General features: G+C 37.3%; 1 protein-coding gene across 4 annotated transcripts in view; it reads right to left on the minus strand.

Annotated features, from left to right (window-relative positions):
* The window catches only part of DGKI (diacylglycerol kinase iota), a 467,910-nt gene that overhangs the window by 176,159 nt on the left and 274,039 nt on the right, over positions 1–17,712 (minus strand). For all 4 annotated transcript variants that reach the window (XM_025379314.1, XM_025379313.1, XM_025379316.1 and 1 more), the window contains 4 exons: positions 15,072–15,127; positions 14,027–14,089; positions 9,354–9,427; positions 7,796–7,907 (listed from right to left, as the gene is read on the minus strand). In XM_025379314.1, coding sequence (XP_025235099.1) covers positions 7,796–7,907; positions 9,354–9,427; positions 14,027–14,089; positions 15,072–15,127 — 305 coding nt within the window. The remainder of the gene's footprint in view (positions 1–7,795; positions 7,908–9,353; positions 9,428–14,026; positions 14,090–15,071; positions 15,128–17,712) is intronic.

The following is a 17,712-nucleotide window of genomic DNA, read 5'->3' on the forward strand; positions in this document are numbered from 1 at the left end:
GAATGCAGCTGGCTGGCCTTCAGTGACCCCAACGCCTTGCAGGGCTCCCACCACCCCCACCGCCACAGTCATGGCTGGCCGCAGGAACTCTGTATAGTAAATCACTTCTCATCCAGGAACTCTATATGACTCTCTTGGGCAAGTAAACAGTATGAAATTTCTAAAAAACAATTCGATAATTTTATTAAGAGGCTTCAAAATGCTTATGTCATTGTAATTTCCTTAGGATTTGGCATAAGAAAATAATGTGAAATGTGAAGAGACGTTTACAAACAATTATGTTAATTACAGGATTATCTGCAATAGAAAACATCAGAAACCTAAAAGCTTCATAAAGGAAACTTTGCATAAAATAATTATTACATAAATTAGGATATATTTATACAATAAAAGTAGGTAGCCATTTTTAGTATGGGTTTTCCCTACAATATGGTTTCATGTATTTTTAAAAATGTAAAAATAAAGCAATTAGAAACATCAAATATAAATAGTTATTTATGAGTCATAAAATTGTAACTGATATTTTACTTTAGTTCTTATGTATATTATCGAAATAAGCAAACATTTAATATTACCTTTCTTCTAAAAACAAAGATATATGGTAAGTGTAAAACTTCAACTCTGAAAATTTCTCCACGTACTTTTCGCTCACTGAATAACCTCTTGCTTTCCTAATTCATAACTATAAAGAAACTCACACAGTTTAATTTCAATTAACAAAAAGAAAGCTGGACGTGCCTTCTTTAAAGTTTACGAGACTGAAATCTTTGGATTTCATACTGAATGGCAAATTAGGTTCCCAATTCCTCTAACTGAATAATGCTTTGAACTGAAACTGTCTTGAGAAGTTTAAATTACTTAGAAGCAAACTCAACATGAAAGGACCTTAGAAACAATAATGGCAGAAAATTGTGGCAGAAATAAATACAAATTACAATGTCTGATTATGGTCTGTGTAAAATCCAAAAAGGTAATCAGGTTACCCAGCACTCAATGAAGAATCATCTTAATTAGTAGGAATGTATTTCAACCAGTAAAATGAATTGAAGACTTCTACTTTGAAATTTGCAATTACAAGATAAAGAGTCTAAAAGAAACAGCCTTTTTTCCCATTCCAGTAATTCTATTTCAAAGCTCTCTTATTAAAGTGCCACTCTGAATTTTCAATTTTTTGGATTTTACTTGAATCATAAGCAATGTACACGTATATTTATTAGTGTATTCCATGATTTTTAAAGTTTATAGCCTTTAATTACTACACACATCAATTTCTAAGAAAAATAGTTTGTTTCTAAAAAGCTTGACCTACTGGTTATGTTTTTAGTTACACAGCTATATTAAATATGCAAAAATATATACACATATACCCAAATAACTACATTTGTGTGTTCACATAATCATCTTAAACAAATGTTTGAGTTTTCAAATAAATTACCTTCTTAGAAATACAATCAATATACTAGTTCAAGAAATGTGAAATTGAAGACTGCAAGTGAGATTATTTCATCCTGAATGAAAAAAAAATACAATGCTGTACTGCTATATGAGTAGCAAGTAGTAAGATAAAATGTGTCTGAAAATAGAGAAATATATGCCAGTATACATTTAGAGGGCATAGAATGTTCAAAACCATACGGTTTAAACTCCATTTAATTCTGCTTTTCTTAGATAGGATTCTCTTTCTTGGAAGCAATTAGAGTCACTGGAATCTGAGATTCAATCATGCATTTGATGCTAGTTGATGATGTATATGGATTACCTTATTCACATGATGTAAAGAGAAAAAAAATTGACCTAATTTTAGTATTCCATTTCCTTTTTTGCCAACTCCCATCTGCGATTATTTCTTTTTCCTACAAATGACAGAAGAAGAATAAAAAGGATCTGGCAGAACCCCTCCCTCTCCAAAACAATCTCTCCAACCTGAAAAGATCTCCTAAACTCTAAACATATATTTCAAATTGCCCATTTCTATATTTCCTTAAATGTCTTATAGAGCTTTTGGATTTAAAATAGGTAAAACACAGTGTATTTCTTTTGAGATATTCTCTCTTTTATGTTTTCTATCTCATTTAATGCATTTATCCTTTACCTAGCTATCTAAGATAGCCTCCTGGAATTTGGGTGTACTCTTCCCTTTGTACCCTTCACAATACATTACTAGGTCCAAACAACTCTCTTGAACTCACCACCCCCTCTGTCTTCACTGGCATTTTCTTACTTCAGGCTTGCAGGCCTTCTCTCTCTCTCTCTTTTTTTTTTTTTTGAGATGGAGTTTCACTCTTGTTGCCCAGACTAGGGTTCAATGGCATGATCTTGGCTCACTGCAACCTCCGCATCCTGGGTTCAAGTGATTCTCCTGCCTCAGCCTCCCAAGTACCTGGGATTATAAGTGACCACCACCATGCCTGGCTCATTTTTTGTATTTTTAGTAGAGATGGGGTTTCACCATGTTGGCCAGGCTGGTCTCAAACTCCTGACCTCAGGTGATCTGCCCACCTCAGCCTCCCAAAGTGCTGGGATTACAGGCAGGAGCCACCACACCTGGCCAGGCCTTCTCATTTATGTACCTGGACTCACATGACAGCATTCTGACTTGTCTACCTGCCTCCAGTTGTAAATTCTGGTTGTCTTCTACAATGTCATCCATATAATCTTTTTTTTTTTTTTTTTTGAGACTGAGTCTCACTTTGTTGCCTAGGCTAGAGTGCAGTGGCACGATCTCAGCTGACTACAAGCTCCACTTCGCAGGTTCACGCCATTCTCCTGCCTCAGCCTCCTGAGTAGCTGGGACTACAGGCACCTGTCACCACGCCCGGCTAATTTTTTGTATTTTTTAGTAGAGATGGGGTGTCACCATGTTAGCCAGGATGGTCTCGATCTCCTGATCTCGTGATCCACCCACCTCGGCCTCCCAAAGTGCTGGGATTACAGGTGTGAGCCACCACGCTTGACCCACATAATCTTTCTAAAGCACAAGTCTGACCCTGTTTTACTCCATCTCTTTTAGCCTCCCCACTGACAGTTTAAAGAACTCTATCTCTGCCCTTTCTCCACATCGATGGCTTCACTGACTCTGTGTCATTACTCGGAGCCACCACTGGAACCCTCTCCTAGGATACGGTGGTCTCTTAGGCTAATTCCCTGATGGTCACGTTCACTTGGCAATTCCACTCCCAGGGACTCCTCCCTACTCTAAGAAACGATTGCTCTCATCCCCATTTTACAAACACGGTTCTGATTTCAATTCTTTTCACTCTCACCCCAGTCTTTCTCCTAGGATTTACTGCCTCAGATTATGATGGCTTGTTTACTCCTTTGTCCTCCTGATAACACCAAGCTATGAACACCCTGAGGACAGGGCTTTTCTTTTGGTTCACTTCTTAACAGTTTTACCTAGCAGCATCCCACTTAGGGATACAGAATTTGTAGATTCAGTGAGTATTCAATAAATGAGTATGATTGATACTAAAGGAATGAAAGCAGAGAGACAGTTGAACTAAGTATTACCTTGAATTTTTAAAAAATCCTATTAATTAGACATCATCACTAGCACTCAAACTTCCCATACGCTGAAAGGACCTTTTATGACCCCAGACTAGGAAGGTACACAGTGTTACTTCACTGTATTCAACTCATCCAAGTAGTCACAAGCCCAACCAAATACTAGGGGAAGCTAAATCCCAATCTTTGATGGGATCATTGTTCAAAAACTGAAGGCCATTTAAAACCAGAGTCACCACTGGAGGATGCTAGTGAACTAACTCAGTATTTTGAAAATGTATAAGGAAAGAAAAAGAATCACTTATTGAGCCTTTCCTACACAAACTATGTGACTAAGTAATCAAATAGTAAGTGAAGTGAAATTTCTCTTCATAGAAATATTTCAAGTAGTAAATGAAAAAGGATAGAATTAGAATATCAGGCCGGGCATGGTGGCTCATGCCTGTAATCCAAGCATTTTGGGAGGCCGAGGCAGGTGGATTACTTGAGGTCAGGAGTTTGAGACCAGTCTGACCAATATGGTGAAACCCCATTTCTAACAAAACTACAAGATTAGCCGGATGTGGTGGTGGCAGGTGCCTCTAATCCCAGCTACTTGGGAAGCTGAGGCAGGAGAATCGCTTGAACCTGGGAGGCAGAGGTTACAGTGAGCCAAGATTGCACCATTCCCAGCCTGGGCAACAAGAGCAAAACTCCATCTCAAAAAATAAAGAAAGAAAGAATTAGAATATCACTATTTTGCAACCCTTAATGATTGCTAGATCCAGACATTGACCATCAATATCAGTCAACATTAAAAAAGGAGAAACAAAGCCGAACATTACATATTCTTTTTAGAAAAAGAAAACACTGCTTACAAAGTAGATTTGGGGGAAAATATATGTAGTGTATGCAGATCCAACTATCAAGTAGAGAAAAAAAGAAAGAAGCACATTTTAATAAATGCCTCAGGGATCCTATAAGCAAAATTCAGACTCGGAAACTTGACAGGACAAATGACCAGTTTCTTCCATAAATAAATGGGTAAGAGTTGGAGGGGAAACTACTGAGAGTTTAAAGTCATATCAACCAACCACAATGTGTAAATTTTATTTGGATTCTGACTCAAAGAAACTGCATAAGAAAATAAGTGACATTTGTGAGACAACTGGAAATTCAAGCTCTGAGTAAATATTTACTGATATTCAGGTAGTATTAGTTTCATTTTTTAAAATAATATAATGTCATTGTGGTTGTGTTTATAAAAGAAAGTATCTTTTAAAAGTCCATTTTGAATTATTGATGGATAAAATGATGTATATGCTATGCATAAGATGTATATATGACATATATTGTATACACGTAATGTCTAGGATTTGCTCCAGAATAATATAACAAAAGAGGTTTTAGGTGGGACAAATACAAGATTGTCCATGAATTGAAAATTATAAAAGCTGAGCAATGACACTTGGGAGTTTGTTGTATTATTTTGTCTATTTTTACTCTGAAACCTTCCCATATAAATATTTATTTTTTAAAAAATTTTGCTAACTCCTCAAGAATGCTGAATGAAGTAAACGCTCCTAGATCAGTGCTGTGATGCACTCTATGATCTGGCCCTTACCCACGTCTTTAGGAACACCTGCGATCACTCTCTCTTTTCACCTACATTTAAACCACATGAAACTACTTATAGTTCCCACAAAGCACTAAAATTCCTCCTGCTTTTGTAAATGTTCCTTTTTCCAGAATGTCAAGTTCCATTCTTCTTCTCCTGGTAAAATTCAGTCAGTCACATCACGCATTGCCAACTGCATGCCGCAGGCTCCCTGTTGTGGACTGGCCACCCACAACGAAGTGATGGATATCCACCATTTGCTGCCCCGGCTGCCTCTCCAGGCTTTCCTGCCCTCTTTTCTGCTCTGCGAGGCTGAGCTATTTGGACTGCATCAGTGGCTCCCATGCCTTCTGGCTTCCGATTAGACTTCTCCATAAACACCCACCAGCAGAAGATCTAGAGGTCAAGGTGCAGAGGGAAGTCGCTGTATTTATGTTCCTGGCTTGCTCCCTGCCAGGTAAGCACAGGTTGGTTGCTTCCTCTTTGCAAATATCACTCCTATCAGGTAACCCTTTCCAGTTAGTTCTCTTTCTGATACCGGTCATTGTTTCTTTTCCTTTTCATCGTCAGCTCAAGAATTGGTTTCTCATAAACCTAGTGCACTATTTGTGAAAGAGCCCTCCATTTAACTCTCCACTAATTACCCAGTTTCAGTATTGCTCCTGTATAATTAGTGTAATATTCTAATTAGTATACTAAATATACGAATTAGTATAATAAAAATTATACTAATTATACAATTGTTAGGGAAAAAAGAAAAAAACACCCAAACCAGAAAAGACTACAAAAAGAGCAAGACACAGATATAGTCTGAGAAAACACAGAAGAAACAGTTGAAGTACATTTCAGAGAGACAGTGCACACGTGCAATGGCTTGATGGTACAAAAGAAACAAGGGAGGGTTGATGCTGTGCTTCACTTGTCAGCTGCTTGAGCTAGAAAGCAAAGATGAGGGCAAGGAAGGCTAAAGAACCAGACAGAACCTCGACTTTACAGGTCAAGTAAGGACAGAGTTTTTGATCCTTAGGACAATTGGGAAACATTGAATATTCCCCTTGGCCTTCCAGGCCTAGGTAAGGGATCGTCACCTCACAGACAATCCCTGAGAGCCTTCTACCACACAGTCAGAACTAGGTGCCTCTAGCATGTGATAACCAATCAATAAATGTTCACTGGATCAGTGAAAAAAGAACAAGTAAACCAAGAATGGACAGCTTAGAGAGTTTTTTCCATCATATACTGGCATGATTTTGTCATCTCCAGGAATTCTTTCCTGCATATATCCTTCCTGAACTTAATCCTATTTGTTCTTGGCTTGTATCTTCACTTGCAATAAACATAAAAAGCTCTGGAGAAAAGGAGCTATACGTGTGTTACAACATTGGAAAGTAAGTCAACCCCAGTCCAATCTTTTCTACCATGACAACTGTTTTATTCTAGAAATGAGTTAACAAGGGCCATCACAAAATCAGGTGATGAAGACTCTTGCCATAAGCACAATAGATTTTTCTGTTAAACTTCACTAATTCGAGGTGGTTAAGGCAGAGTATTTGGAATTCATAGGATGAGTAAAAAAGATGCCTACTTTGATTTGTTTAGAACAAGAAATGCAACCTTCTTTCTTTCATGCATAAGGCACAGCACAAATCATGTGCCAACCAAAGGTGACAAGCAGAAGCTTTGTTTTTATTTGCATTACAAACTCAGTCTGGCCCGATTTACACAAGAAGAAATGATAAGCATAATTTTAACTGGTCCCCCCACATCATTTAATAATAAGCAGGAATGCATGACTAAAACCTGCTTGAAAATATACTTACACTATAAATTTCCTTCCTTAATGCAAGCAAACAAAATTAAAATACAAGGTGATCTCATTATTGTGGCAACTGAGTATTCACTAGTATCACAATAATGATGTCTTTGTATATTCAGATATTTTGTGATAATGGAGATGCTCATTTCATTCGTAAGTAAGATGGATAGCCACAAGTTGCTACCGTTTCTTTTTTACCTAAACACAAAAAGTCCTCAGTTAATCAAAAAAGTATAAAATGCTATGGCTTCTGTGCCAGTGCTGGGATGTTTCCATGGTGTAATTTTCTTTCTTTTTTTTTTTTTTTTTTCTTTTTGAGATGGAGTTTCACTCGCCACCCAGGCTGGAGTGCAATGGCACAATTTCAGCTCACTGCAACCTTTGCCTCCTGGGTTCAAGCAATTCTCCTGCATCAGCCTCCCAAGTAGCTGGAATTGCAGGCAGCACATCATACTCAGCTAATTTTTATTTTTTAGTAGAGGCACGTTTCACCATGTTGGTCAGGCTTGTCTGGAATTCTTGACCTCAGTTGATCCACCCACCTCGGCCTCCCTAAGTGCTGGGATTACAGGCGTGAGCCACCACACCCAGCCTGGTGTAATGTTTTTAATTACCATAAAAAGTTTTCATTCTGGTAGAAAATTAATCAGGAAAAATAAGAAGTGATACTCATTTATTCTTGAGGTTCAAACAAATATGCATCAGTTTCCTTAGTGACATAAATGATGATTTTTTTCTAGTTTTTCCTAAGCAACTCTATAATTCATAAAACTTGTAACTTGATAAAGCAGGAGACAAAGTTAACTAAAGTCCTGTGACTTGAATAAACTCTGTGTCTAAAATACATTTCATTTTAATAAAATAGTTGTTTTGCTCACCAAAGAGGCCATGGTAAATCCAATGACTTCAATATAACCATCATCATGACGCTGAGGTTCGAAATCGTGGTGATCTCCTGGGTTTCCCCAGGGCATTGTGCCAGCACAATATCTGCAAGAGAAGATGAAACACAGAAGTAAATACGTCCCATCCTTCTCATGACTATCATGAGGTGGTAGTTTGTAGTTACACCCAATGTTTATTAAACATAAAAACAGTTTTCCATTCTTGGTACACACCTTCCAATAGAAAAGAAAATGCACTTCTCATCATCTACAAAATACCAAGCTGTGAAAATGGGCCATAATTTTGCAACAAAAGTATCCCATAGTATCCAACTTTCTCTTCATTCATTATTTATATTTCTCACTATGATTCTTGTATGTCTGTTTTCTATGATATATCATGAATTGTCTATAGGTGGTTTCAGAATTTGGTCTTAAAGAAAGATGCCAGTAGAAAAGAGACAGGGAAATGAAGTGGGAAGCATTTGCCATTAATACATAAGCGAAATAAGAGGTACTCACAGGAGAAGGGAAAGCTAACTATGGAAGACAGAGTGAAGAAGAGATGAAATACAGATAAGAAATTAGAAAGAGAAGGGGAAACAAAAGAAATTGAAGAAATAGGGGAAGGAGAATACAGATGGTAAAGAGGGAGAAGCAAGAAAAGAGAGAAAAGAGGAAAGACGAGGGAAAGAATAATAAAGCAAAGTAATAAATAATGCTTTCTGAGAATCAAGGCCTTCCACTTCAATTAAGCTGCAAATATTTCTGGAATAAAATTGTAACTGACTATATTGAGCACTGCCAAGAATAATCAGGAGACTATGATGTCTTTTCCTAGCCACAGATTTACATACAACTCTCATTTCAATTAAATTCAGTCTAAATACAACGTATTTGCAGATTTTCTGTCTGAGTTGTTTGGCAGGCAAATAAATGGTTACAGATCCATCCCTTCCAAAATCTTGGCTTCAGGGCCTAGAACACAATTTATGCCACTGAGATAATATGTTTATTTTGAGTCTAGTTATCTTAAATATCCCTTCTCCTGAGGTGCGTTAATAGCACCAAGGAGAGTTGACATCCTGGCTAGAAAACAATATTCTAACTGATCCTATTTTTCAAAGCAATCATCTGGCAACAATTTTGAATGAATTCCACACTCGAATCAGACTGGATGGTTTAACAGTTTTTAGGAAACTGAGAACAAAAAAAAAAAAAAAGTATTTCAATTCTCTCATTCTTAGAGGGGGAGAGGAGGAGAACAGTAATTTAGAAATAAATTGAGATGTTCCAGTCAAGAGGGGTGCCTGGGTTGCTTAAAGATGGGTAAGTACAGACAATACATGCCACATGATGCACAAAACCACCAACCACAAAGAACACTGAATAAACCAAATCAGAGAATGAATTATCAGACCTAGAAATGTTTAATTATCCATTTAGATAACTGATCTTCATTGTTTACATCTGAAACTTTTCTGTTATGAAAACAGACAAGCTCAAGTCAGAGTTCATGTCAAACCAAGGAAACAATACAAACAGAGCTTACCTGGGTATATTTAAAAATACTATACACTGGAACTTCAGTTCCTGAATCTTTGGGGTGAGATCTGTTCCATCACACTGAAACAATCAAAACAGAAAAGAGGTTGTGAAGTAGTCACAAGTCTAAAAAGTTATCAGAGATAACTAGTTTGGCAATAGTACACACCATGGTCTCTTTCTCCTTGCCCTATCTCTGCTTAAGTGAATGCCGGTCACAATGATTAAAAATATATTCTGGCTATAGCTTTACTGGACCAGGGTACAGAGCTTGGTTTTGTTTGCACTTAAGGTAAGAACAAAACCTCCATTTGATTAAAATGATTTTTTCTCTGGTCTGACAATCAAAGGAAATACTATCATTCCTAACAATGGATGATTATTAGTTATCTAGACTGATGGTGTCAATATTAAAAGATTTATGAATATGTAAAAGAATGAAAAGAAAAAAGCCTCAAGTTAAATCAGTAGTATTCATCACCATCATTATCTGATTCAAACAAGTCATAAATATAGTGATTTATTTTCTCTGTTTTTGGAGACAATTTTTATTTTGAAAATGTCAAATATTTTGAAGACTTTTTAAAAAATCTATGTACCGCAAACTTTTGAAAAGGTATCTATTATACACTAGTATGATCTTCATTCGTGGTTTGTTCTTACAAATTTAATTTTGTACAGACTCGCCTAGGCTGAAGGGCAATGGTACGATCTTGACTCACTGTAACCTCCACCTCCCAGGTTCAAGCGACTCTCCTGCCTCAGCCTCCCGAGTAGCTGGAATTACAGGTGCCCGCCACCACGCCTGGCTAATTTTTTTTATTTTTTAGAAGAGACAGGGTTTCACTGTGTTAGCCAGGCTGGTCTCAAACTCCTGACCTCAGGTGATCCACCCACCTTGGCCTCCCAAAGTGCTGGGATTACAGGCGTGAGCCACCGCGACTGGCCATTCAGACTTTAGACTTCTAAGATTCACTGTCTTCCTGGAGTTTAGACCTGGGAATCAAGAGTCTCAACCCAGCTTGGCCTCAACGACCCTCGAACATGGCTTCCATGATCAGCTGGTGCTTTATCCTTTGATAAATCAAGGGAAAGTCTTTCCTGTTCCTTTCTCATTTCCCACTGGTGACAAAGGTCAAAAGAGAATAACTCTAGTCATGACTATCAACTTTCCAATGTGAAAGGTGTAAAGCCTGCTCTCATATTTGCTTTCCTCATACCCTTATCACAGAATTTCCCCATTACTTTCTCGTTTGGAGAGAGGAGCAAAGCATCCCCAAGCTCCCTGCAAATTTTGAAAGAGTTCTTTAGGATCAGCTTCAATCTAAGTATCATGATTTTGCTAGTGGTCAAGTTGTCTCCAGCACCTGCGTTTTTTTCCCAGTTGATCTCAATACAGCCTAATTTTCATGCGTATTCTCAAAGAACTGTTTCCAAGAAATCTTACAATTTTAAATAAAAAAACTATTTTCAAATATAACTTAGTAATCAAATTCTAGACATTAAAGGTGTTTTTCTAGTACTCTAAACTACTAAGCAAACATCTTCCAACTTACTGAAGAACTCGAAATGAGTTTATAAATGACTATGCCAATGAATAAAAAAGTAGACATTGTAAATGTCAAAGTTGCATGTTGTAAGCAACTAAAACTTAAAACCTAGGATGTGAGACATTAATAGTGTACAAAGCATTATGGTTGCATTGCAGAAAGATTGTAATAAATATGATTGTGTTTAGAACAGAATTCATTTTTTAACTTTCTACTTTTTCCTTCTGGGAAACATGTTAGTGATTCTGGGAACTCATCAAATCATATGAAAATGTCTGCTTTGGCCGGGCGCAGTGGCTCAAGCCTGTAATCCCAGCACTTTGGGAGGCCAAGACGGGCGGATCACGAGGTCAGGAGATCGAGACCATCCTGGCTGACACGGTGAAACCCCGTCTCTACTAAAAAATACGAAAACTTAGCCGGGCGAGGTGGCGGGCGCCTGTAGTCCCAGCTACTCGGGAGGCTGAGGCCGGAGAATGGCGTGAACCCGGGAGGTGGAGCTTGCAGTGAGCTGAGATCCGGCCACTGCACTCCAGCCTGGGTGACAGAGCGAGACTCCGTCTCAAAAAAAAAAAAAAAAAAAAAAAAAGAAAATGTCTGCTTTCCACCATATACTGCTTTACAGAGTTTTTATACATATATTATTGCAATCGACTGTACTATTCCTTCAGAATAGCATTTTTCAACTTTTTCCCAATTTCAAATACACACAAAGGGACACATTTGCATGCAAAATATGTTCCTTTGTACAAGCTCATATAATGATAACAAGAAGAAAATATGGAAAATGGAACAAAAAATGCTATATGTAGGTTTTTACTGTTGTTTTGTGTTTTCTCAGTCTAGTATTCACATACATATTTTGTATCTCTATGAGACATTATTAGCTATTGCATTAGAAACACTGACTTCACCTTCACAAAGAAAAGATAGTCTGTTGTTGGGTAGACATCTAATCACTCTTGCTAACCTTCCATCGTTTTTCATCTCACACTCAAGAAAACACAGAATGATGTCATTGTAAAGTACCCTTGTATCCCTCTATGTCACAGCACAATGGTCAAAAACCATTGCTCCAAAGACATGCCTTTTTACACCTATTTGACAGATGAAGAAAGCAGACTCCTCTGAAAAGTTAAAGGATTTCCCCAAAGTCATATACCTCACAAAGGCAGACCTAGCTAAATCCCAAATGTTCACACCTAGTTATAATGCTTTTTTTCCTCCTGATAAGAGAAGATATAATTGATATAAATATTCCACTTTTAACATTACATGTATAGGCTGATGTCACATCTTTCCTAGTTATTTGCTGCCATTTTGGCCTCTCTGAAAGCATCTTTTAGACTCTACTATAAAGTCACCCACGCATGAGACATGTGTCATCAAGGGGACTGAGATGTGAGAGAGAAAACTCTCTAGCAGTTAGGAAGTGTACAGAGTTTGATATCAATACGGTGACTTGCACAGTACACTGCCATTCCATATGGCCACCGCCCAGCACTCACTGGGTCTGCTGGCAGGTATTGCGGACGTGCCTGTAAATGTAAAACACACTGGAGAGGGCAGTAAAGTTTAATTTTGGCTAGGCTGCAGGCAGCTGAAGAAACAGTTTAATATAAAGTGGCTGCTACTTAAATTTGATAGCCACGATTTTATCAAAATAATAATCCTCATAGTTCAATGGGCCATATTTCAGTCTCAAGAGTCTCCACTACTAAAAGATACTTACTTTTTACTTTTATCGTATGAGAACTGAAACATCTGAAAGGGATGTCAAGGGTTGTTAATAGCAGTGGTAAAGGTCTTTGTCTCTTGTTACAACTAGTTTGAGAGATTCATGTCTTATACATGCTTTACTGGTGATTACACATTTTAATTTTTATATTTTCATGATCCTTATATTTCTTCATATTCTCATTAGTTTGAGATGATGTATTTTTCTCTATTTCCATGTATATATTTTGTTCTGTTCTGTCTTGTCAAAATTATTATTTTTTTTTTAGACAGAGTGTCGCTCTGTTGCCCAGACTGGAGTGCAGTGGTGTGGTCTCGGCTCACTACAGCCTCTGCCTCCCAGGTTCAAGTGATTCTCCTGCCTCAGCCTCCAGAATAGCACACACCACCATGCCCAGTTAATTTTTTGTATTTTAGTAGAGATGGGGTTTCACCATTTTGCCCAGGCTGGTCTCAAACTCTTGAGCTCAGGCAATCCAGCTGCCTCAGCCTCCCAAAGTGCTAGGATTACAGGCGTGAGCCACCGCACCCAGCCCGTCAAAATTATTCTTATTCTTTACATATGACATGATAAATTCAAGCATTGTGATATTCTCATCCCTTCTTTTCCATCTATACATTTTTTTCTCTTTCTCATTCTGTCATTTACTTACACAACTATGTGCAACAAGGTCATGTTCGTTCCTTGTTTTAACTGGGTTACTATAAGGAAACATTAATATCCTTCTTAATACCTAATTTTATTCTATTTTTGAATGGGTCACCTAGAGAAAGATAAATTTCTCTCTCCCTTGCCCCCAAGCAGCATATATCTGCAACCTGATATACAGACTCAGGAAGAAACACCACACACACACAAAAATCCATCCAGTGGTGAGGAACCTCAACCAGGTGGGAGAGTGAGTCACCACAAAATAATGAAATCAATACTTCGTTCTAAAACGGAGACTCCTCAGATTATCCTGGAATAAAGATAATTGTTTGGAGAGAACTGATTTATGCTTTAAGACCCAGCTAACATCATTTTTTTTTTTTGACAAAGGTCTTCCTGACCCCACTATAGCCAGAATTATCACTTCTCCCTTTGTGCCACAACCATATTGTACACATTGTTGAATAACAATTTTATTGTTCTGAAGTGACTTATGTGACCTTCTTCACAACTGAACTGTGAGTTTCTTCAGGAGTGAAACTAGTCTTTTCATTTATCTTCATCCCCAGCAACTAAGACAGTGCCTGATACATAAGTGTAGGTTGAATGAACTACACAAAATGATCTCCAAAGTTCTATGTAGTCCAGTGATTAAATATATAAACTAAGTATTTGGGAGTTCACTTTTTGTGGCATTCATGTCATATCCAAATGAAATAAATCAACATATTCAATACTTACAACAACTTTAACATGTTTGGACAGATCTCTAGAACTTCTCTGTAGGAAGTCAGAAAAAGCTGCCTATACCACAGGGAAATAAAGAAGAAGAAATTCGTAATTATATGGTTATACCAAATCCCTGCTTCCATATCCTAGATTCCAAGGATTCCAAAGTATGCAAAAAGTCTGAACATGTTCTCTTTCTGCAGAATCCAAAGTAAAGCAGTGCAGTAGTTGTCAAGTTGAAATTTTTCTTTGTTTCCAAACTATAATTTATAGTTCCACTATAAAATTTAAGAGCACAGAATGACAGAGAAAAAGTAGACAATTTGAGGGTCATTGGAAGGTTTATTTTGACAACCTATTCTGACTACTTTCCTTTTCCATTAAGTGCTGATACAGTCTTTCCACTAAGATTTTTCCTTATTTGCTCTGAGTGTCACAGGGCTTGACTTCCATAAACTACATATGCAGCTTCCAAACGCCTTTTATAAACTCCTCCTATCCAGTGGCATAAATTTAAACCGTACTGGTATTTTGGATGCCTTTTTTTTTTCATTCTCTATTTACTTCTATGAATGTGCCTGAGAAACAAAAGAAGGAAAAAGAAGGCACCCTCTTTAATCTCACATATGCATCCATGAAAAACACCCCATATTCTGCCAGTTTCTAATCCAAACGTCAATGTGTGCACACTGGTGAAAACTACATTCTTACCTAAGATTCTTCAGACATCCTCAGTCTACACAATTCCCCCATTTCTTACACTGTCTTTGATGTTTGTTTCTCACATTCCTCTTTGAATAGCATCCTCTCTTGTTCAACATGAAGCCTCAGGGCTTCCTTACAAGCTCAAAGATGAGGAACACCAACTCTCTTTCTGACAGCTAACTTAAATACACCTCACCTTCATTCTTAAGCCCAGACATTAAACAGTAACCATATACAGACATAAATAAATGAAATGTATATGTGATTATTTCTAATGTAGTTTGCAACTTTATTACACAGTGAATTGGCACTAAGTAATATGTAGTAATTATAAAATAAAATGTATACCTACCCCTGCATAGAACATTTTATTTCGAAAACGACTGTTGAATTTCTCTGGATTTGCTTCTGTGAAAGAGGAAAGGTAGTTTTGTTATGGAGACCTCATTAAAGGTAGCGACTTAGATTAGCACTCCCACTTCCTCCCCGACTCCCTCCCATCCTACAGATCCAATAGCTCCCATGGTTTGGTTATCATCTTTCCCCTAGTTCCAGGCCAGTTAGTACAGTGGCCTAGTGCTACAGGGACAGTAATCCAGGACTATAAATGTGTAGCTACAAACTGGCATCACTGACATTAACTGGGAACTTGTTAGAAATGCAAATGATTAGGTGCTAGCCAGATTGACTGAGTCAGAATGACTGAGTGTGGAGTCTATACATCTGTGGAGGGGCTTAACTAGCTCTCCAGGTGATTCTCAAGCACATTAAAGATGGAGGCACTCTAGATGCTTTGTAAAAATTGGAGGGTTCACAGGGATATTGGGCTGGGATAACAGGAAAAGGTGGAAGGAGGTGGAGAAGTGATTATTTACTTTGACTTTCACAGGGCATGACTTCCGTAAGCTATGTACGCAGCTTCCAAAAGTAATTAAACATGTTTTTGAATTTGGCTTGTGTTTGGAATAGACATAAAAATGGGAATTAATGCCAGTTTAATTATTCCTTCTAAAAGAAATACAATATATGTAGTTACACTGAGAAGTGTCCATTTGATGGGCTATACTTATATCTGTGCTAAAAAATTTTTTCCAGTTAAATTTTAAAAAATTCTCCTTTAATGAGATTTATATGAATTACCCATTTTTATGTAGATATATTGGCATAATTCTCAACTTAAAAGTACTACATTTTCTTGACTAATACCTCATAGATTCTACTATTCAAGCTATTTTTTCACAACAGCTTTCATGAGCCTTTGCGTTACCCTTCAGGTATTTTATGGCAAATGATCCATGAAGTCGCAGACAGTGCCTGTGTTGGAAAACAGTTTAAAGTCTCACTATGAGTTTTCTTGGTTTGAGAACAGCCACTCACTATCTGACAAAATAAGTAAGCTTGCCACAATTAAAAATGTGGTCTTGCTTATCTTGTTTTTTCTTCTATAGCTCAGCTTAAGATTTCTTGACTAACTAGTTAAAAATATGGGGAAAATACAAATGAACAGAAACAGTTAAAAAAAAAGACTACTCACTGAATTATATATTTCATAGACAAATAATTTTTTAATTTAATGTTAAAAAAGCAGATTAACAGCTACTGAAAAGTCCATACGTCTGGTCTAAGTGTATCAGCAAAATCTGGTTCCAATATCTTATAGATATTTATTTTTTTTACCACCTCTATCTCACCTGCATGAATATTGTACCTATTAATTCCGATCAACATCAATTCTCCGTTAGCAGCCCTTCAGTGGCTGATTTTCCTCAAAGACTCTGATTTACGTGCAGGGGAAATGTTTACAATTCCATTTCATACTGCATCAAAATACAATATGCCTCAGCAATAAACTATACAAAGATTAATGCTTGACATCTTTTGTTTTATAATCACACGCATATAAATGTACATGTTCACACATACAACAATTTGCATATTCCACTCTAAAATAGTCCTACAGCTTAAAATAAAAGAGAGAAACACTTTCCCTGAAAGAATTTTCTTCTAAGCCTGGTATTTCCATGTAAGGGTCTCTCCCTGCTCCCTTCTCACTCTGATGCATAGAAACTTCATCATAGTACAAGGAAGTGAATCATTAGAAAAACTTCCGGATTAGTTAGACTAAAGACGAGACTCACTTGAGCTCACTGAGCTCACTGAATGAGCTCATTGTTGGCCACTTATTCATTTAGACCTCTTTTCATGTCTATTTTTGGAAATCCATGTATTAGTGATAATTGTGTTACTTTACAGGTATTATTAAGAAGTTTGGGGTATTTTATTAAGAAGCCTAGGATCCGGATTCTGCTAAAGAATATGGGACAAAAAATGGGGTAAGAAATGAAGAATAAAATCCCCCATTTACTTCCCAAATTAACTCTCCTTAAATATAGGAAGGGTATCAGGTCATAAATGTTGGCCCTAAGGTAGGTCCCCTGAATATCTGATATCCAAGAACTGTCTAAGGCAGGGAGGGGGAAGTGGAAGTGTTTCTGACTCAGGATATTTGAGGTTCTGTTATCAATCATCCCTTCTAGCTGTGATTTTCTAGCCAATCAGAGAGGAATACCAAACTATGGCTTTCTCTTCAAACAGTATTGTTCTTGCTTGGCACAGAATTTGACCTTTACAGAGCCTGTCGTCTCAAAACCTTGTGAAACCAGGAAGGTCAAAGTCTACTAACATTTCTGGATCCAGTAAGAGACTTTAAATATCTGTTTCTTACTTGTATTTTATACTCTAATGGTTTTTAATCCTGTAGCATCACTCTTGACTTCTGGTGCCTAAGTGCATGATCAGAATTTTCATGTTATTACCAGAATCTGAAAATCCGAATTCTGGCTTTTAGTGCTCTGTTATTTCAAATTCCAAAGTATGCAAAAACTCTAAACACCACTTCCTTTCTTACATAACCTGGAGGGAAAAAAGTAAAGTACTTCTCATTTACGACTTTATCTCACAAGTCTCTTGATAATCTACATCCTAGCATGGTT

The sequence above is a fragment of the Theropithecus gelada genome, chromosome 3 (genome assembly GCF_003255815.1).
Source record: "Theropithecus gelada isolate Dixy chromosome 3, Tgel_1.0, whole genome shotgun sequence".
Lineage (NCBI taxonomy): Eukaryota > Metazoa > Chordata > Mammalia > Primates > Cercopithecidae > Theropithecus > Theropithecus gelada.